The sequence below is a fragment of the Eulemur rufifrons genome, chromosome 27 (assembly GCF_041146395.1).
Source record: "Eulemur rufifrons isolate Redbay chromosome 27, OSU_ERuf_1, whole genome shotgun sequence".
NCBI lineage: Eukaryota > Metazoa > Chordata > Mammalia > Primates > Lemuridae > Eulemur > Eulemur rufifrons.
In genome coordinates, this window is record NC_091009.1 from 14,608,428 (window position 1) to 14,630,036 (window position 21,609).

Below are 21,609 nucleotides of genomic sequence, written 5' to 3' on the forward strand. Positions count from 1 at the left end.
ATTGCAGTGTTTAATTCATTTGCTTTCATTGCCTTCCCCCCCCCGCCCCTCCCCCCAGGTCTTCAAGGTCAACCAGAGGCGAAAGATTAGGGACCTCCCAGGTCTTTCCTGAGTGTGTGCACAGCCCTGAATATGCCTTCTATATTCTCAGGAATATTTTGGAGTGTTTCAAATTCCTTATGGATCTTTTATTCGTCAGTTTTTACTGTTAAATTTTTTGATGAGCCTATTGTTAGCCTGAGCTGATAATGCTGCTCAGACAGCAGTAACATTAAACCGTTGCTGCTGATGGTTTTTGACAATGCCCTACAGATAAGACGGTTTGCCCAGAATGAACTCTGAGTCAGGGCAGCTTTCCAGGGAGCTACCTGGTAGGTTGTGAACAGGAATTATCTTCTGGGTGTAGGTCTTTAGGGGAGTCCTAATTCATTCCATCCCCTCCAGTGGCTGCTAGGTTGCTGGTTTTCACAGCTGCCGTAGTTGAAAGGCTACTGGTTTTCAAGGCTTCTATAGGGCGGAGAAGAAAGGATGAGATTAGGGAAGGTGTAAACCCCACAGAGCTCTGAGATTCAGCAGTTCGTCTTGAATAAACACTCTTTGGATTATTGCAAACCTTTGGTTAATTTCCAGAGTCTGGAAAAGTTGATTTGGACGGTTTTTGCCAGTGTCCTCATGGCTTTTATAAAGGAGTCAATTTTGAAATGTCCTTACTCCACAATTCTGGAAATGTTTCTCTGCCATTTTTATTTTTAACCTTGTTTTTATTTTAGGTCCAAAGGAAAGACACACACACACATGCACACGGTCCCTCTCCCCCTTCCTTCCTGTGCTCATCCCTTCCAGCAGTTACTGGTGCTGTGAAGTACCTCTCCTTCTTTAGGGGAGTGTTTTTTTTAAGTTGTCAAAAAACTAATGATGCTTAGAACTATGTCGGGCACTGTGAGGGAAACACAGAAATATGACACCCTCTTGTCTTCACAAGCTCAGAATGCTGCTGGGACACATTGGCCCCAAGGAACTTGTAAGGACTAACGGAAACCTGAGGTCTTCCTCTCTGTGTGCAGAGGCCCTGGGCGAATGTGCAGAGAAATCTATCTCTCTCTCTCTCTCTCTGGCCTTTCTGGCAAGGACACTTCGACCTGTTAATTTTCAGACATGTTGTCTGTGATACAGGGCGCTCAACACGAGCCAGCTCAAGGCCCTGAATATCGAAATGCTGCCTGGGTACCGAGACCCCTACTCCTCCAGGCCTCTAACCAGGGGTGAAATCGGCTGCTTTCTTAGCCACTACTCTGTCTGGAAAGAGGTAAATAATGTTTCTTTACGTGTGCAGCTTTATGATGAGGAGAAAGGAGAAAGATATTACTGGTGAAATAGAGTCAATTATAAAGTGAACCCATAACCCTTCCGGAAGATTCCTTGAGAGCTGTTCCTGCCTTATATCTCCCTCTGACCCGAGGCCAGTAACAAAGGGACAAGGGGGCACCTTTGGTGCCACTTGGGATGATGACAGGGAAGATACCCACCACACTTATTAATTCATTATCAGCAGCAGCGGGAATGCCTTGTATGGGTCTATGATGTCATCATTTTTTAAGTGATTTCCTACAAGAAGTCACACAGAAGTCACGTGAGGCAGGTTGGGAGGGATGGACCCCTCTTACCAGTTGGCCAGGTAGGAAGCAGCAGAGCCAGAACTTGAACCCTCTTACAGATGGAGACACTGATGAGAGGGCTTTGTTGTGTGGGGCTCCTGAGCGAGGGTCGGTTCCCACAAGAAAAGAGAAAGTCCCCAAAGAAAGGCCCCTTGAATGCCTGTTCTCTTTCAGTGATCCAGTCTACGCCTATCTTTCTTTTTCTTTAAACTTTAAATGAAATGTAATAGATACATATAAAAGTATGCAGATCATAAGGTACAGTGCAGTGAAATTTCACAAACTAAACAGCACAGTCATGTTAATCAGGACCCATATCGACACACAGGTTACGGGAATCCCAGGAGTGCCCCCTCTGTAATTCCTTCTGGCCACCAGTCCCCAAGGGCAGTCACCTCCCTGACTTCTAACGGCATAGAATAGCTTTGCCTGTGTTTGTGATCTCTTTTATATGAATGGAATCATATCGAAGTGTAATCTCCCAATGTTACATTTAGGAGATTCACCAGTGACATTAACTGGAGATCACACATTCTCATTGCTGTGAATACACAGTTTATTTTTATTCATTCTCCTATTGATGGCCATTCACTTAGATTCCAGTTCTGAGCTATTACAAGTTATGCTACTGATACTCGTGACCTTTCAATACTTATTTATCTGATAAAAATGGGTATCAAACTTTTCATAGGGTGTCTTCCCACTGATGACCTTTGTAGGTAATTGACCGAGAACTGGAGAAGACTCTTGTTATTGAGGATGATGTGCGTTTTGAGCATCAGTTTAAGAGAAAGCTGATGAAGCTGATGGATGACATTGACCAGGCTCAGCTGGACTGGGAGCTGATGTGAGTGACAAGACCAGCCCAGCAGAGTGCACTGAGTCCTTTCCAAGGCCTCACCTTCCCAGCTGATAGCAGACACAGCGTCAGCCTCCACTTTCCTGCTTTTCTCTCCATAAACGTTCTCAGAAGCAAAAGTGGGTAGAGGTTTTTACATCCTTCTCCTCTTCAGGGTGAGAAACTATGGGGCATTCTTTAGGAGGGCTGGAGCCTGCCTGCAGATCTGGGGCCTTCAGACAGAGCAGAGGTGTGGCACTGGACACTCCCATAGAAGCACAGCAGAAGTCCCACTCGGGAAGCACCATGGCACATGGAGAGGGTAGGGAGAGGGAGGAGAGGGCATTCAGGCCAGGGCAAGGGGCCTGTGTGGTTTTTAAGCCTCAGCTCCCAGGAGAGCAGGTGGGAAGCTGGAGGGGCAGCCAGGGAGCTCCTCTGTTGGGAAATGAGGTTACACAAACAGGGACAGCACCGACAGCTGTATCTGGGGACGGGTCTGAGGCCGACACAGGAAAACCAGGCTCACCAAGGGAGTGCTGGCTCAGACTGATTTAGTTAATGCACTCTGTCTCCTACTTCTGGGACTTGAGTGGTTCCTACTTTTCTTTCCTTCCCTCCTTTCTCCCCTTTCTTCCTCCTTCCTCCTTTTTTTCCTTCCTTCCTCCTTTTCTTCCTTTTTCTTCCCCCTTCCCCAATTTTGTTTTTAAAACAAACCGACAGTTTTGTTTCCCATCAATGAAGCGGAAAGTTCCCAGGCATTTCGTTCACTCCCAGCTGTGTGTCAAAGGCAATTCATCAGATCAGAGCCCGTTCTTTGGAGCAGCTGCTGCAGCGAACTGGCCCTGCTCCTCCCATCCTCAGAGGGAAACTTAACTCCGGGCCTGGGTGGGACACTTGTTCTCTTAGAAATTGGATCCCTCGGAGTTCAAAAGAAACCTAGCAATGGCTCAACTAACCTATTAGAAATAGACCCAGAAATCGGTACTGCGTAGTAAAAAGAGACCCTCTCCCCGTCAGATGCCAGCCATGTGATTAGATTTGCACAGTCCCTTTCAGATCAGTTTCTTCCTGTGTCCTCTAGAAGTTGCTCACTGCAGCCTTTCTGAATCTATGGCTCTGCAGCCTGTGGTTCAGGCCTCACAGACATGAAGCCTGGAAACTATTTTATGCCAACAGGACTTGTGCAAGGCAACTGTCACTTAAGCCTCATAACCACAGATGACAACTCATGGCGTCCAGGCCTTGGAATTGGCATACACCCCTGTCCACGTGTAGTTTGGTTGGTGCATTTCTAATGACAAAGTACCAATAGATCCAAGAAGGAAGAACAGTTGTCCTGATAAGGATATGGGGGAAGAAAAAAAGGTTTTCTAAATTCTAAAGTCAAATTCTAAATTCTAAAGTCAAAATAGTCTATTAAAATCTATTATAAAGTCTTAAAGAACAAAAGCAGTTTCAAATTTTATCTCTCACTTTCTAAAATGAAGAAGAAACAACTGTTACTTAAACTCAAAATATGAAAGTTAATAAGCTGTCCACGATTGCTAAATTAAATTTTTCCAGGAAAAGAAAATAGTAAATGGGAAGCATAGAACAAGCCATTGGAAACATCTAGAGAGTGCTGATCAACAGAAATACAACACAGCCACATGTCATTTTAAATTTTCTAGTAATCACATTAAAAAGGCATAAATAAGTGAGTTGAAATCAGTTCTAATAATACATTTTATGTAACCCAATATATCCAAATATTATTATTTTAGTATGAAATTAATATTTAAAAACCATTAGTGAGATCATTTACATTCTTTTTTTATATACTACATCTTCAAAATTCTATGTGTATTTTATACTTAGAACATATCTCGATCCAGAAGCTAAGTTTCAGCTGTTAAAATAAACTGTAGTCCTACCAAAACAATAAACTTATTCCATGGAAAAAAATATTTTACACAGCTTTAACTTTTAAATTTAAATTTAAATTAGATAAAATCAATAAGAGTATTAACTCAGTTCTTCAGTCACTCTGACCATGTTTCAAGTGCTCGGTCGGAGTTTCTCTTCCACTCTGTGATATGCTAGGGAAATTCAGACTCTGTAGTCTGAAAAGACGGTGGCTGAGAAGACAGATGTTTGATGTCCTCAGAAGAACTGAAGGCTGAACAGAGATTTGTTCTACAAGCCCTGGGATGCTTCGATAAAAGGGGAACTCTCTTGAGTTTGGAAAGAGATTATTTTAGGGCTGAATAGAGGAAGTGCTGCTTTACCTTGCAGGTGGAAACACTCAACCCCTCAACTTGCTCCAGGCAAGCCCCCACCTAACAGCTTCCAGACAAAAGGAAAGGAGCACCGATCCACGATCCATGATCCACGATCCACGATCCACGATCCATGATCCACAAGTAGACTGGGGAAGGCAGGATTGCCGGAAGGCACACCTTGTGTCGTAGAAGTTGTTCATGGAGGACAGAATATGTCTGGGGCCTTTGTCAAAGCAGAGTGCCCAGGAGGAAGCCTGAGCAGAGCTAGATGGGTGGGAGGTAGGAGAAAGCCTTTCTGAGGTGTCATTCACACTCCCCAGAAAGAACCCCTCCACCTTGGGGCCGCTCTTGGGTTCCCAGGTCCCTCCCTGCAGACTGTCCCTTTCCCCCAGCCTTTTCTGTTCTGTGTTTACCACCCGCATTTGGAGTGCTGCACAGAAGGCATCCAAGGCCGAAACTTTGGGGACCTGAAGACAGCAGACTTGGGATTCTCACATCTGGCCCTTTTTGTGCCTTTCCAACCTTTGTAAACACAGCTGGAGAGCCCATGTCCTCTTGGGGAAACAGTCTGAAAGATCTTCCAGTCTCCCTGTGTCTTTCCTTTCCGGCTTGCACACGGTCTGCTAGGCAGGAATAGTTGGGGTGTGGATAAACAGAGCCAGGGAAGCGGCCTCCCTGATGGGAGATGGCATCACGGCTGGTGACGGGATCCACTTTGTGGTGGGACACATTTAACGCAAGATACAACCGGTCCAAGCTTTCAAAGGTGTCTGCGTAAACCAAGGCTGGGTTCCGTCCTTATCAATGCCTACTATTCAAGTTTTCTCTGCCTTTGTCCTTATAGTTACATTGGTAGGAAGAGGATGCAAGTAAAAGAGCCAGAGAAAGCAGTGCCCAACGTGGTAAACCTGGTCGAGGCCGACTATTCCTACTGGACCCTGGGCTACGTCATCTCTCTGGAAGGAGCACAGAAGCTGGTTGGAGCCAACCCTTTTGGGAAGATGCTGCCGGTGGATGAGTTTCTGCCAATCATGTACAACAAGCATCCTGTGTGAGTCTCCCCAAACCCCCTCCCTGTTGCCTGGGCACAGCCTCTTCGTGAATTATGCTACTCAGTTCCTGATAGTACTTGGTATTTTCTAAAGTTTTCCTCAATGATCTTTCCATAATCATGAGCAAGAGAGGCTGACTCAAGTGAGTTTCCCTTGTGCAGATGGGGAAGATGAGGCAGAGGGGCTGAGTGTCTTGCCCGGCAGTTCTCTACAATACCTAGTTGGTAGTTGAACTAAACATGGTCTGGTTGGTCCCGTCATTGTCTTTGCTCTTCTTACCTCCATAACCTCGTACACCTCAAGGTGAAGGTCGTCTTCCTGAGCACCTCAAAATCTCCAGTTCCTTTGGCTCAGGCCATCGTGTGTACTGATGGCTAGGCCATGGCACCCATGGCACCCATCCTGGCAGAGCTCACAGTCTGGTGAGAAACCCAGACTCAGGAACAAATCATCTTGCTGTATGGTGATGCCCGCCATCACAGAGATGGGTAAGAGGTTCAGGGCGTGTGGAGGGGACACCTGAGCAAGGCATCATGAAGGAAGGCAGTGTGGCATTCAGGGTTCCCATAGCCCAGGAGTGTACTCTAATCTGGCACTTTCCAAAAGGTGTGGTAACTGGTCATTTATCTGTCAGTCTCCCTGATAAACTAGGAGCCCTTTGAGGCAGAAATAGTCTTACACCTGTGTCCTTAGAGCCTAGTACAAATGCCTCACATAATAGCTGCTGCTCAATCAATGATTCCAAAATTCATCAATGGAGCTGGAGCCCAGGTTCTAACCTCGGCTCCTTCTCTCAGTTGCTGGGTGAGCTCTTCACGAGATGGTCTTCATTTCAGCTGTGGAGATTTCCTATGCTGCATCTTGTTCATTTCATCTCCTGTCCTCAGTAAAAATGGAGCTCCTTGCACTCTTTTATACAACATATTAGAGACTGGCTTTATTTCTGTGTCCTGGCAGGAACTTGGAGGTCAAACCATTATCCCCTAAACAGAAGGGAAATTAATACTTACGGTCCACTCACAGACCTAGGAGCTGTCCAGATGTCACCGCATATAATCTGCACAGGAGCCCTGGGAGGGAGGCCGTTGTCCCTGTCCTTTACCCTTGCTGGACCCCAAATGGTGCGCAGGGGGCAGAGAGCAGAGTCACACTGGCCTCCTCCAAGCCCCCCTGTGTCCCTTACCCCATCACTGCGTCCAGATCTCAGGTGTCTCATTATTAATCCAGGAACAGGGCATTTTTGTAAAGTGATCACATTTATTTACCATATGATCCAACAGGGCTTAATTTTTAAATTTCAGAGTAACACCTGAAATTCAGCCTTTAAACTTGTCTATCCAAAAAAAAACCCAGAAATATCCTGACCTTTTTGCTCCCTTGTTTGAGCAAATCTCAAAGCTTTTCAAGAGACCTTTATTGTGTGTGTAGACTGAAGTTTTTCACAAAGAACACAACTTAGAAAATAATGAAAGGAATCTATGACCATTCAAGAGATGGCAACGAGCAGGGCCTCTCCCCTCCTCATCCCTGTTCCTTGGGCGTCCGGCCCCGTCATGCCCTGTGCTCCTCTTGTTTCCAGAGCCGAGTACAAGGAGCACTATGAATCCAGGGACCTGAAAGCCTTCTCTGCGGAACCTTTGCTCATCTACCCCACACACTACACAGGCCAGCCGGGGTACCTGAGTGACACGGAGACCTCGACCATCTGGGACAATGAGACGGTGGCCACCGACTGGGACAGGACACATTCCTGGAAGTCGCGCAAGCAAGGTCGCATCCACAGCAATGCCAAGAACACAGAGGCGCTGCCGCCACCAACCTCCGTGGACACTGTGCCTTCGAGGGACGAGCTATGAAGGCCCCTGGGAGTGTGACCCACAGTGGTTCATCACCCTTTGGTTTTTCTGCAGGGCTGTTCATCTGTTTGCCTCAGTTTTGGGGTTGTTTTTTGAAGTGGTCATATTCATGCAACCAAAGTGGTCTGATGTGATAGACCAAAGTTACTATTATTTTTGACAGTGGAGGGGAGTAGGGAATTTAAGCCCAAATTTCCTACAATGGCTGAAAGATAGACTTTGTGGAAACCATTAAGCTAAACTTCAGTCCAGACACCTAATTCTTCAGCTCGCTGCCCACGTGGTACCGCTTCCCCTGCTTCCCACGAGAAGGTTGAACAGCGAGGCTCAGGGTCTTGCCCGAGAGCAGGCGATCACCAAGCTGTCACCCCAGTCACTAGGTAGTCCCGGCAGCCCAGCCAACTGGACCACGTTCACTGGTCTGGTTGGGCTTCATTTCATGGGGCAGATGTGACCTTGAACACTCAAGCCAACTGGACAAACTTTTTGGTCTCATTGGTTTCATTTTACGTGACCTTGGAAACTTGTGCATATGACAAGTTTAAGAGGGAATCAAATCATTTAAAGTCAAATTAATTGGGATTTTTATTTAAAGGAATTCTGCCATGAGCCTTATTGCAAAGTAGATTTATTTGTCTCAGTCCTCAGTACCCAGGAGGGATGGGCGTCTGTGTCCGGCTGAGACTTGACCACGTGGCAGTTGGTGCTCTCACGAAGAGCTGGCAGTTTGCCTCTCAGATGTGACTTAGTAGATCTCTGATGGTTTCTGTAGATATTTGAGGAAAAAAGAACTCTTGGCCTTCTTTATTGTGGCCACTTGCGTGAGGATGCTCTATTTATGAAGATAAATGTAATATATAAAGGGTGAGGGTGGGTGTGTACCTCCTGCCCTGCCCCTGGGGTTTGTGTCACACTCTTTGCTCCACCCCTTAGCCCGGGAACGAGCCACAGGTGAGAGTTTTATGAGCTGAGTCACTGTTGAGACACAGAGCACATTTGCCGGCCAGCAACTATCTTTGCCAGCGTTTTTCATTATACTTTGAATTATTTATTTTGCAAATTGTTGGGAAAACATTGTCTGTAAGACAAGGCATAGAAGTGGGTGCTGCAAGCTTTCACCGCACCCTGGGAAGTGGTCAGTGTAGACGATCTGATTCTCTTTAGTGTCCCAGCCTGGCTCTTGAAGGGAGGCCTGTCGCTGGGCGATTCCAACCATCTGGAAACAAATGATTCTCCATCCAAGGTGCGAAACATGGTCAGAAAGGATGGGCTGATCAGCTGATTTAGGCCAACAACCTGGGCAGCTCTCAGAAATCAGAATCCTGGGAGGACGCCCTTTCTCAAAAGATGACCCCTGAGACTCCTTTCTGCTTTCTTCGTAGATTGGTTTTACATAAAATGCAGAGTTGGACTACATGATCTCTTCCCACTCCGCAATCTGGCATCCTAGGATCTATCATGATGGTTTGCCTTGGGTTTACGTTCTCACACCGTCAAGCTGTAAAACGTGGCCTCCAGAAACACCCTCCCAGGCATCCCGTACAGGCACCTGTCCTCCTCGATAGCCATGCACCATGGATGCCCAAGCACCTGAGCTTTGCACTTGAACTGGTGGGGAGGGCCCTTCGCCGCAGAGCTGTGGGTAGGGGGTGCTGCGTGTGCAAGCTTAGTGCTCCTGGGAGACGGCCCCCCAGCTTAGGCCAGCAAGGCAGGTTGCCTTGGCCTTCCTGACTCATTGCTGATATTCTTCCATATTGACTAGTAAGCCAGAGACTAAGAAAAGGGGTCTCATCCAACTCCAACTTTTACTGCTTAGACGTAACTGTCAGAGCTTGACTCCTTTTTTCCTAGAAAAACAGAAAGAGCATCTGGAGAGCTAGTGAAAAATCCTTAGGTGGTTCCTAAGATTTCCTTGGGGATCTGGTATTTTGTTTGCATATTTGAGTGTGTGCAAGTGTGTGTGACTTTAATGAATTTTTTTCAATGGGGTGGGAGGTGGCTGGGGTGTTGGGAGGTGAAGGGAGATTGAGTTGATTTTGTGTTGTTTTGTTGAAGTTTTTTTCCCTTTTTCCCTGTCAGCTGGTCTGACAGGTTTAAGAATTCTCGTTCTTAAGAGACAGTGGACTTAAATTCTGGATTTTAGATTAGGACTGTTCTACTGTGAATAAAGTTCTGGCTCTGCTAGCCCAGCCTTTGTTTCTCCCTGCTCAGGTCTGGAATCCCAAGCAATGTTCTTTTCCTGTGAACATTGTGAGCTACAGATCTAGCATTTCTTTTAAAAAGTCGTCTCTTCGGCAACCCAGAGGTTCCTTGACCTCATGTCTGTCCTGTGTCCCTTCCAGTCTTAAGACGAGACATTTGATCTTCACAGTGTCTGGTGAGGCCTTCGGTAAGAGGCCTTTGCCTCCGGGCTGCCACCTGCTCTCCGCCCCTGGAGGTTAAACTGTGTCTGGATTCCTCTGGGGATCCAAGACGGCATCTTCTGGACAGACAACCCCAACTTCAGCAGTGCTGGTGCTGCTGTGGGTGGACCGAGCTCCTACGGACTGCAGAGGACACGCCGCACGGGCCTCACTTTGGGTTCACCCCAGCCTGCTGCAGAAACTCTGGAAAACAAGAGCGAGCTGACATCCAGCACCCTACGTTGTGTGCCTTGCTGTGCTGTTTCAGGGCGGGAAGTGATCAACTATGTGCCTTCTGGAGCTCTTTGTGAAAAATTAAAAAAAAAAAAACAAACTTAGCTCAAAGTTATGATTGTTCATTGGTTCCTCAAACACTGATCGGTGGCCACTGCCAAGATTCCCAGGCCTGATCTGGATCAGGGAGGGATGTTGGAGGCCAGAGATGGCCACCGCTGCCATGTGAACCGCGTGGCAAAGGAGGGTAGGGCAGTCACCGCCTTTCCTGTGCAGACTGGTGGGTTCTCAGGTGAGAAAGACAGAGGGGGCCCTAGAAGGGTGTGGAGGGAGGTATCCATCTTGCATTTTGTGCTATAGGTCAGTCTACCCATTCACCAAAAGATACTGAAATACTTGTTCAAGGCCAAAGAGCCTTTTCCTGGGGAAAACAACAGTAACAACAACAACAAAAAGAGAATCCTTGTTGGCCTCAACGACCTTAGAATTTCAGATCAAGCTTCCCCCAAGCTTCCCTGTTTCAGGCCTTCTGCTGGGCACCGAGATGCTCAGGGGACCAGGCAGTGCCCCTACTGCCGTGGGGCCACAGTCCAGTGGAGCAATGTAAGCAGGAAGCTGCAAAACAGAAAGGCTCTCACTGTAGGACCCCAGAGAACCTGGCTTGGCCAAGGAGGACAGTTAGGGCAGCTTTGCTGGGTTGGTGACATTTGGGTTGGGTTTTGGAGGATGGATGGGAGTTCAGAAGAGAGAGGGGGGTTGGGCACGGTGGGTGGGAATGGCGTCAGACACTGGGGAAGCAGGACCGCAGAGGGACCTGTGCGGGAGTGACAGGAACGCAGGAGGACAGAAGTGGGAATGTTAGGTATGTGCTGGGGTGATAACAGGAAGCAAGATTGAGATGTGATGGTGATGGGAAGTTGGCTACTGGCCCTCTCCGGGCTGTCTTACCATGAACACAGAGGCCAGTGTTTCTGGGAGGATTCTAGATTTGGTTACTTTCCTGACAGATAATGCAGAGGTTCCCAGTAAAATGCTGGTGTCTGAAACAAGAAATGTTCCCATTCAGCTACAAACTTGGGAATCTTATGGTTTTTCACTTATGGTTGCAGAAAAATCCCTCCAACTATGAACTGTAAAATAAAGATGAGTCTTCCCAGGAGTTTTCTACCAGGTACTTTTGAATTAATCAGAGGGGGAAAGAAATGATCCAGAATAAATCTCCATGACTGACAAGAAATTAATTTACTAAGCCCGGCGCGGTGGCTCACACCTGTAATCCTAGCACTCTGGGAGGACGAGGCGGGTGGATCTTTTGAGCTCAGGAGTTCGAGACCAGCCTGAGCAAGAGCGAGACCCCAGCTCTACTAAAAATAGGAAGAAATTATATGGATAACTAAAAACATATAGAAAAAATTAGCCGGGCATGGTGGCGCTTGCCTGTAGTCCCAGCTACTCGGGAGGCTGAGACAGGAGGATCGCTTAAGCCCAGGAGTTTGAGGTTGCTGTGAGCTAGGCTGATGCCACGGCACTCACTCTAGCCCGGGCAACAGAGCGAGACTCTGTCTCAAAAAAAAAAAAAAAAAAAAAAATTTACTAAGACATTAAATATGACAAAGTAAAGTTAAAAACGAACCTGGTCATTTGAGAAGCAAATAGCATGTGGTGTTGACATATTCAGAAAACTAAGAGCAGCCAGCTTTGGAAATAATCGTTATGCCCACGTTAGGTTTTGGGATGCTTATTATTCCTGGGAGAAGCTGCCTCCCTCAGATGCCCTGATTCCCGTGGCGAGGGAGGGAGGCCTGCAGGAGGGGAGGGGCGTGCGGGGGGGCCCCCTGTGCCCAGGGGTGGCAGCCCGACATCAGTGCAGGGCAGCCGAGACAGGACGAAAGGTCTGCCCAGGGGTGGACAAGGAGTCCTTTGTTGCCTGCTTGGAGAAGAGAGAAGTAATGATAGTGGGTTTTGGTACATTACCTTACAAAAGATTACATGGAAAATGGTGCCCCCTCTTATCACAGGGACAGAACAAGAGCAACTTAGGTGAGCTTTCAGGAGAATTCACTGGCAGACTTGTCAGACCCTGCGTGGGATTCCAAGGCAAGGGCTGGAATGGCTCCTTTACACCATTGTTGGGCAGGAGAATGGCTTCTTTTCTGTTCTATAAATGACCTAACATGGCCTAGTTTTTTGTTTTTTGTTTTTCTTTGCTTCCGCCCATGGAAGTGTTGATACTTGCGAAGAGCTTTGCTTGCGTTGCTCCTGTGACCCAAGCTGTGTCGCTCCCAGCCGTCCTCCCGTCTGCCCTCAAAAAGGGTGGAAAGAATGAAGAGTCATCTCTGAGGACTGGTTTCTCTTTATTTTTAATTTACTGGGTTTATTTTTGGGCCCCTCCCTGTAGCTTTTTCAGCTTGGCTTCCTCTGGAACGGGTGTTTTAATAAAATCGCCCCGTCTGAGCGGTTCTGGGGCCTGCAGTGCACCTGCTTCAGGCCCCGTGGGTGCAGAGAGGACTCTTCTGGAAGCTTCTCATTCTAGGAGTGGCCAGACAGACGTCTGGGCTCTTGCTTGTGGGGGGGGGGAGGTTGATTTTCAGAGTGGAGTCTCTGTTCTTCAGAGAAGCTTAGAAAATAATCAGTAACAAAGTGTTGTGTCCCAAAAGGAAATTAAAATTTAGGAGCAGACCCTCAGACGGGAGTTGAGTTGTCCAACTGGTTTTTTAAAATGGCGGCATGAATCGCGAAGATTCGAGGATGCTATTACTGCCCAGGCTGGGCACAGGAGAGGAAACCGCGCGCAGAGCTGGGTGCCAGGGGCCACAGTGGCACAAGCCCTTTGAGACTTTGAGGGGCGAGGGGAGGGGCAGCTTCCAGAGCGCCACACCCAGAGCCCAATGTTGCTGCTCAGCGCTGAGTCCAGGAGAGAAGTGCAGGGACAGGGAGAAGGGACCATTTCAAGCCCACCGGTGGAGACAGGGATGCCGCCACCCCCAACAGAAGAGAGGACAGGAAACCAGAGGGGGCCATGGTGGGAGGGAGGCTTAAAATGGAACTGGTGACAGCCTGGACCTTAAAGTGACTATTGCATCCTTTTAAGCCTGCAACAGCAGCGACAGGAGAGAGATGGGGGTGGCGTGAGTGGACCAGCCCACCAAGGAGAGGTGGGACACGCAGCGCCCCCGCTGCCAGTGGAATCGTCCCGGGACAGGGCCTTCTGCGGGAAAGACGCGGCGCCGGGACAGACAGAGGAAGGAGGACCCGGGAGCAGAGGGCATGACTCCTGGCGAGAGAAACCAATCCAAGAAGGTGCGGATGGTGGCCAGTCTCTCTGGCTCCGGGACGGACGCCCCAGCTCAGGGCGGCCTCACACCGGCGAGCCTCACCTGCCGCAGCCCGGCCAGGTGCGGCCACGCTGCGAAGCCTGCAGGCCAGCCCGGGAGGCTGCACGGGGCCCGCACTCCCGTCTCCTCGAGCCTCTTTGGATGTGGCTGTGGAACAGGCTGCAGGAGCCCTGGCCACCTTCCAACGCCATGACTCAGCCTGTCCCCGAGGCAGCGGCCGGCTTGGGTGCTCCCGGGGTGCTGCTCCCCACGCCACAGCCCCGCGCCAGGAGGTTCACATCTGCGCGGTTTGGCTCACCCCGGGAGGGCACCGGAGGGCTTCTCCGAAGACATGGCTTCCCTAGGCCAGAAGCTTCCCAGGAATAATAGCAGCTAACTCGGGAGCCCTTCTATTACGTGAAGTATCCCAAGAATGGAAAAACAAGGACCACATGCACCCACCAGCAAATTGGTTTCCCTGATCATCACCTAAGCGCACATTTGGGAATACCACCAACTGGGTGTCGGGCAGAGGTGGGGGGAGGGGGGAGGGGATGGGTGTATACCTACGTGATGAGTGCGATGCGCACCGTCTGGGGAATGGACACGCTTGAAGTTCTGACTGGGGGAGGATGGGGGGGCATGGGCAATATACATAACCTGAACTTTTGTATCCCCATAATAAGCTGAAATAAAATAAAATAAAATAAAGTGCTTTCTCTACGAGTGCTGTGTAATTTCATACTACATGAACCTCAAGAGGTAGGAATTATTATGAATCCCTACTTTTTAGATAAGGCAATGGCTGAGTTAGGTAACTTGCCTAAGTTATTAAGTGGCCCGGGAGTCACACCTAGGCAGTCAGGTAGGATACCCACACCAAACTGCAAACTGCATCCACTTCTGGGGATAATCTCTCCCGTTTCTTGTTTTCTCACTAACATCCAATGTCTCTGTGTGCCTCCCTCTCTCTCTCTCTCTCTCTCCTCTCTCTCTCTCTCTCTCTCTCTCTTGCACGCGCGCACACCCACACACAGCCTGACTTATAAAGGAGCTTGCAACGCCAGCCCCTAGCTACCTCCCACCAGTGAGTGCTCCTGTATTGATTATTCAGCTGATTTTGCTGCAAATTCTCAGATGACGTTTTGCTGAAGGCCTGGGTGTTAGATACCATATAAACAAGGATCAGACAGAGATGGGGGGGGGGGGCAAGCTAACAGTCTCGTTTAGGATACTTCTCCCATTTCAAAACTAGCACCTTGATTTGTGTGTGTGTGTGTGTGTGTGTGTGTGTATGGCAGGAACAATTCAGAAAGTTTAGATCATTTACTGTCCCTTTTTTAAAAAAAAACAAAACTCTATTTATTGGTACCCCTTTTCATTCTTGTGTAAAAACTTGAACTCTAACATAAAATGTTGCTTTAGTAGTAAACCATGATGGGAATGAAAATGAGTTCTTCCGAGAAACCTGTGATAAAGCGATTGGCTACTGGGAACTGGGTGCACACAGGCCCAGCGGGAGGTCCCCGTGGCACCCGCACCCCTATCATTAACTCCTCCGTCCGAGCTAGGAGGCTCCCCCTGCACCGCCCCTGTGGGCTGGCCAAGTCTACGGATCAGAAACGATTCCAATCCCCGCTGGGGGGCCGACTCACAGTAATGCTAATCTTTATGGCCCCGTTTCTGCACCTGTGAGATGGAATGATGCTCAGCGTGACAGGGAGCTGTGATCTGACCAGCTGCAGATAGTTCTTGGAGACGTCGAAGAACCAACCAGAGGCCCACGTGACCAGGACAGCTTGTGTGAATGTACGTGATTGGAAGGCTGGGGGTGGAGCCCGCCTTCCCAGGGCTTCTCTCCAGCTCCACGCGGCTGCGGAGGAGTGTCCCTCAGGAGAGCCTGCCGAGGCAGCGCCTGGCCCCGTGTGACACGCACAGGGTGGGGTCTGATCACTCGGAGCTCCGCCCCCAACCTGGAGCAACCTAACTGCTCTGGGCCTCAGCCCTGAATCTGTACTGTGAGGCCACGGACTACACGATTTGTAAGGTGCCTTAAAGCTCTTACGATCACATAATTGGATTCCTCAAACTGTGAAATAAGCAAATCGCTTCCACACAGGTTTCTGGGTAGAGATGTTGAGAAACCACATCCAATAATGGTTTCCAAATTCCGACTCTATAATAATTAAATTTGCCTGGCTCCTACTTGATCTAGTGGTTTATGTGTAAACACTTTAAATTTCCTAGATTTCTATTTTTTTTTTTTAACTTGACATACAACTACATCTGTAAAGTAGCTCCTAGCTTTGTCCATGTAGGGACCACACTGGTGATGAGGTGACTGCATGCTAAAAATTAAAGTTAAATTTAGGCCAGGCGCAGTGGCTCACATCTGTAATCCCAGCCCTTTGGGAGGCTAAGGTGGGAGGATTGCTGGCCGCATCTCTACAAAAATTTACAAATTAGCCGGGTGTGGTGGCGCACACCTGTGGTCCCAGCTACTCAAGAGGCTGGGGCAGAAGGATCGCTAGGGCCCAGGAGTTTGAGGTTGCAGTGAGCTAGGATCACACTGCACTCCAGTCTGGGCAACAGAGCGAGATCCTGTCTTTAAAAAAAAAAATGGATCAAGGCTAATTCTAAAAAAAATTAAATTTACTACTCTGAGCATCTCTCTTTCTTCAGTTCTTCCTGTTTAGCCCCATCTCAAGTCCTCACTGCCATCTCTTCCAGACACCGTTGCTGATGACTGCGGGAGGATGCACAAACCTGTGCGCCCTGGGGACAAGACAGCGTCCCCCTGTGGCAGGAACGGTGCTCACCAACCCCCCAGGTGTTCTGTATTCCCCACCTCCCCAGCACTTAGATCAGGGCCAGGGGCTGCCCAGTGGACTGTGAACAGAACTGAAACGTGTCACTTTGGTCTCAAGCAGTGAGAAACAGTGGTGAGTTCTCCGCACTCTCTTTTCCACAATGGTGACTTGAAGGAAAAAACTGCAAGGGCAGAGCTGCAAGATGGAAGTTTCCTGGATCCTGGAGCCACTGCGGAGGAAGCCACTCAGGAGAGCTGCCTGACACTGTCACACGGATGAAAAACTAAAACTGTCTTAAGTTATGGAGATGTCTTGGTTTGTTGCTTCAGCACAGACTGGCCTTATACATCCCTTCCAAAGGTATTGAATTTTAAGGCCAATTCTAGGGGAAACAGTAATGCAAAACACAATCAAAAAAGCATCCCCTAACATAGCTGTAGGCATCTGTAGAAAAATAGGATTGTCCTCAGGGAACCTTGTTGCCACCACTGGAACTGGGACACATAAAGCAATACTGGATGCCTCCTAATGGTCCTATGCTGCATGCAGAATTTAAAAATGCCCCAAAGAAGGAAGTTTTAAGACATTATTCCTTCAGACAAAAAGTTACCAGGCCCAGTTCCTCCAAAGAGGCAAAACAGGAGAAATAGTTTTCTAGAATGATCTTGAAAAAATAGTGAACTAGTACCAAAGACAAAAATCCTTGTTTTTTTCCTGGCCCACCTCATATTATTAATTTCTTATTATTAAAACACCTACTTGGCTCCCTCAAAATTCCACAAGGGCCCAGAAAGTTGGATAATTCGGGTCCATTTAGGAATCCACTAGAAAATAATTCTGGGAATTTTTTGGAAACAATAGGACAACTGACAACACTGTGCCTCTGTTAGGTGAAGCTGGCCTTGGACTGAATGACTTTTGGGAAATGCCATGGAGTAATTTACAAGAATTACTAATTTAATCCTTTTGGGAATGCCTTTCCTCTCTCCACAGAGGTCCTCCCCGCCTCCAGGGCACCATGGGAGGTTTCAAGAATTAAGCAGATGGCAGTCATTGCAGGGTGGGGGAAAGGCTCTTGGAAGGTAAAGCGCTACCTTGGATCCTCATTCTAAGTGGGATTTTATAGAAACTGTCCCCACGGCATGGCTCCTAAGGATAGCAATTGGGCACAGCATCAGCTCAGACTCCACTTCCCTCAGGAAACCATTCTTTGCCCCAAAGACTCACGACACTTGCCAGTGGGAAGGCCCCTCCCACCTCTGCCACTGGCTTCCCCTCTGCTCCCGCCAAGTGGTCCGCAGTGGGCTTCCAAGAGGCTTATTGACATACCTGGAACCCAGAACCCACCTGATTAACACTCCAGATACAATCCCTTTGGCTCTGGCAGCACAAGCCAACCAAGTCCCAAACCAGTTTATTAGTTTAACCAAAAGGTAAACAGATGAGGGAGATGCAGAAAGACCAGCATGCGAGCAGCTGAAAGCAATACCCGGATGTCCACCAGGAAACAGGTTTAAGACATTTAAAGTGTCATTAAATAAATGAAGCTACGTTTTATCTACTTGGAATTTCCATTGTCTTTTAAAAAAGGTAAATATATATATATATTTTTTTACATTGCAGTATATAAATCTAGACTCTACATATACAGTATAAATACACAGGGTGAGCACATGGGCACAACATGTATGTCTTGGTAGCCACACCCTAAACCAGGACAATAGATTTATATTTTCCTTCTGACCTTCACACCAAGACAATCAGGTTGAGGCTACATTTACTTCAATCTCCATGATAGCCGTCACCTGGCCATCTGTCCGCCAAGCACAGAAGCACAAATTGGACCAGCCTTGCAAACAGAAGAAAGTGCTTTTTGCCTAGTTGGAACCAGTCAGTCTATATAATGCACACTCCAATCTCCTAGAAAGACCAAAGGAAATCTGAGGACTTCCTGGCTCATTCTTTGGTCCATTGCCACAAATCTCTAAACGTTCCCTGGTGTTTCTTGCATAATTCTCGTAGCTATTTACATAACATAAATCCCACACAACCTTTGGGAGCTGTATTACAAGATTAGGGAAAAAAAAAAAAAGCTCCATGTTACAATCTGCACTTCATATTCTGGGTTCATTCTTTTTATTTTTGGAATAAAAACTGGTATTTTGAGAATTTTTTCTTAAAAAGGACAACATTCTGAAAGTGCTTCTTATACATGTCAATATCCCACATATGGCTTTTAGTTCAAACCCCAGCGCAGCTCAGATTTGGAAGGGAGAGCGTGATGGTGTTACTAGAGACAAAAACATCACTTAACAGTGACAGCGTGGTAGCAAGTGGGGGGACCTGGAAAAAAAAAAAAGTTATTGATTCCATCTGGAAGAATGTACCTCTTTGAGAAATGATTTAGATCATACATGAAGCCCCATTTCTTTCCCCACGGCTGGGCACAGTACTGCTGTAAAAGTTAATAAGTCAAATAGGATGCTATTAACAGCCCGGAACGCCTTCCAAGGGGCTATTATCAGGGTAACCACTGCTAAGACATCTTTCACAGGCTCAAAATGATCAAATGTAGTCGATCGCAGTAGAAACTTCCACACCTGAGGAACAAATTGCACATGACATAGAGGCACCAGGCTCCAGATGGCAGAGGACGCCAGACATACAGCTGGACATGCAAAAGGCAATCAGAAAAGGCAATGAAGTAGTGACGTTCCGAGACAGATAAGAATCCAAATGAGTCGCCATTCCTTTGCACTTTCTTTTCTGGCTATGTTGCCAAAGAACACGGCTACTTGTGCAATAATGATGATGCTATCTCCTTTAGGGGAGAAAACAGAAACACAGTGGGGTTGCCAGAAATCTAAACGGGCTTGTGTTGACTCCAGCGGTGTCGTGACGGCCAGACCAGTGGAGCAGACGGACCGGAAGCTCCTCCTGTCCCTCCCTGGGGCGGCAGAAAGCGGCAGATGCGGGCAGAGGTTGGAGGCCACGGACTCATCCAAACCTTTCCACAGCGGCCTTTCATTCGGCCTGTGGCAGTTCCAGCCTCTGCAGTTGTTTTTATCTGGTGGCACTTGATTGAGAAAGTAATCCTCTCCCTTTATAAAAATAAAGTTTGGACTTCTTGTAATACTGGCACAAAGGACATTCTGTGTTCCCAGAACTGATTTCATTTACTTGGAAGATCGGAGACGAGGTTCTCAGTTCCTTCTATTTCCCTGTAAAAAGTGACCTCAGCTTCCCAGGCCATTGTGCAAATTTGTTTTTCCGTAGTCCAGAATATCCCATAAAGTCCCTCTTATATATTTATATATATACACATACATACCAAATATGTGTGCATATATATATTTACAAATGTGGATAATTTTGCATTTTGGTCCCAAATAGGTCAAAGAGAATCAGTGAGTCGTTCATCCTTTTCATGTCGAATTCATTTCCCCATAATGCCTACCGTAGTGCTTTGCACGCGATAGGGACTCGATAAATATCTGCTGACCGCACCGATGCTCCTCTAACACTGGATGGTATTGCAATCACCACAGCCTGCTCACAGCCCCACTCTGCCTTTGGCAGGCAAAGGGCCCGCGGTGCCTCCCTTCAGAGGGTGATTTTGCTGTGTCTGTTGCTCCAGCAGCCCCGTTTAGCTGTCCTGGGCAATGTCAAGCTGGTCCGGCTGCGCAGTTTCACTTGTTCTTCCATGGAGTTCTTTTTGCGTAAAATGAAGTCAAAGTTCACTTGGCTATTCATGGCATAAAAGACATTTGCCGAGTCTGGGATCACGAGTTCTGAAAAAGATCAGGAAAGAAAAAGCAGTCAGCTTGTGTGGGTTAGCTCAGCACTGATAGTGGCGGATAGAAATCTTGCCCAGACACACAGCTGGGACGATGGACCTTCATCCCTGGGATGTGACCCAAACCAGACAATGATCACCAATACCACCCCTAAAATTGGTCCTAACAATGTCACAATCCCAATTAAAAAAATTAAGTACAAACTGATTTTAGAAATTCACCGCATGAACTAAATGTTCAAATACAGAATGTTAAAGCTAGAAGAAAATACAGTAGGAAACAGAGGCCAAAAGAAGTTGAAGGACATTCTCAAGATCACAGCTAATGAACAACAGGACTGGAACTAGAACCCGGGTTTCCTTCCTCCTGTAGTCCATTTTCCACTCCAGTAAGCAGATTTTCTCAAAGACTAAGAGAACCCAATGACAAGGAAAAAACCCAGAAAATCTATAACATTCCAGAACTCTTTGCTTGGAATATCAAAATATTTTTTAATTAATCCCAAGTGGAGTCACTGCCTTGTCCAGAGCTTGCATTTTAACATTAAACAGCATCCATGTAAGACAGCATATATGTGCTCACGTTTAAACGATTGTTAACTTCAATGATTCCCAACTAGACAGCTGCAACTTCACAAGAAAGATTGGCCCAAGTGTAATATGAAATTATCAAAGCAAAGTTAATTTGGTTCACTTTAATTTTAAAAGACGGTATATCATATTTAACACTTGGGGTTAATGGGTATGTGAAAAAACAAATAGGAAATAAAAAAGGTAAAATATGCGAATCAAGCTTTGTGGCAGTGGGATGTGGGGGCATCTGGTCGTGGAACTGGACAAAGTGAGCCCTAAGTTAGATTTAAACGCTGAGGTCCTGCAGCAAGACTGATGCGATCAGTCCTAAGTGACTCTGGTACATTCTATGCACAAATGCTGCATAAAGAATAACCCCCTGGAAGTGTCCCCATGCCCCTGCCCACATATTCCTGGGTCAGCAATAATATTCCTCACGGTTATGTATCACTTAGCGTCTCTCCAAAGCACTTTCAGGTACGTTACTTCCTGTTATCTTCAGACCCGCCCTGTGATCCGTGAGGAACCCGCAGGGTATTGTGTCCCTTTCACTAACTGAGGACCAGGGCCCCAGGAGGTCCAGTGTCTTGCCTGAGACCACACAGCTGGGGGGCAGAGCTGGGTCCAGGCTGCTCCCTGGGACTCCTGATCCTTAGCCCCACCGGCCTCACCTTAGTGCTGTGCTGTAGGTGACAAGGTAAAACTTGAGACCCCTTTTCAGGCTTAAGATTTTAACTGGAACTACATTAACTGAGAAAGTTATAACTGAGAAAGTTTTGCCCCCGAGCCCAGGGCTCAGCTGAGCAAATGAGAAATGA

At 47.5% G+C, this 21,609-nt stretch overlaps 2 protein-coding genes across 5 annotated transcripts in view; one reads left to right on the forward strand and one right to left on the reverse strand.

Moving 5' to 3' along the window:
* The window catches only part of COLGALT2 (collagen beta(1-O)galactosyltransferase 2), an 89,570-nt gene extending 79,210 nt beyond the window's left edge, over positions 1-10,360 (forward strand). The window contains exons 9-12 of the mRNA XM_069459736.1: positions 1,174-1,306; positions 2,375-2,502; positions 5,599-5,805; positions 7,386-10,360. Coding sequence (XP_069315837.1) covers positions 1,174-1,306; positions 2,375-2,502; positions 5,599-5,805; positions 7,386-7,662 — 745 coding nt within the window. The 3' untranslated portion in view covers positions 7,663-10,360. The remainder of the gene's footprint in view (positions 1-1,173; positions 1,307-2,374; positions 2,503-5,598; positions 5,806-7,385) is intronic.
* Positions 10,361-17,791: 7,431 nt separating this feature from the next.
* Positions 17,792-21,609, reverse strand: part of RGL1 (ral guanine nucleotide dissociation stimulator like 1) — a 220,252-nt gene continuing 216,434 nt past the window's right edge. For all 4 annotated transcript variants that reach the window (XM_069459691.1, XM_069459689.1, XM_069459692.1 and 1 more), the window contains one exon: positions 17,792-20,213. In XM_069459691.1, the coding sequence (XP_069315792.1) occupies positions 20,026-20,213 (188 nt within the window). In that variant the 3' untranslated portion in view covers positions 17,792-20,025. The remainder of the gene's footprint in view (positions 20,214-21,609) is intronic.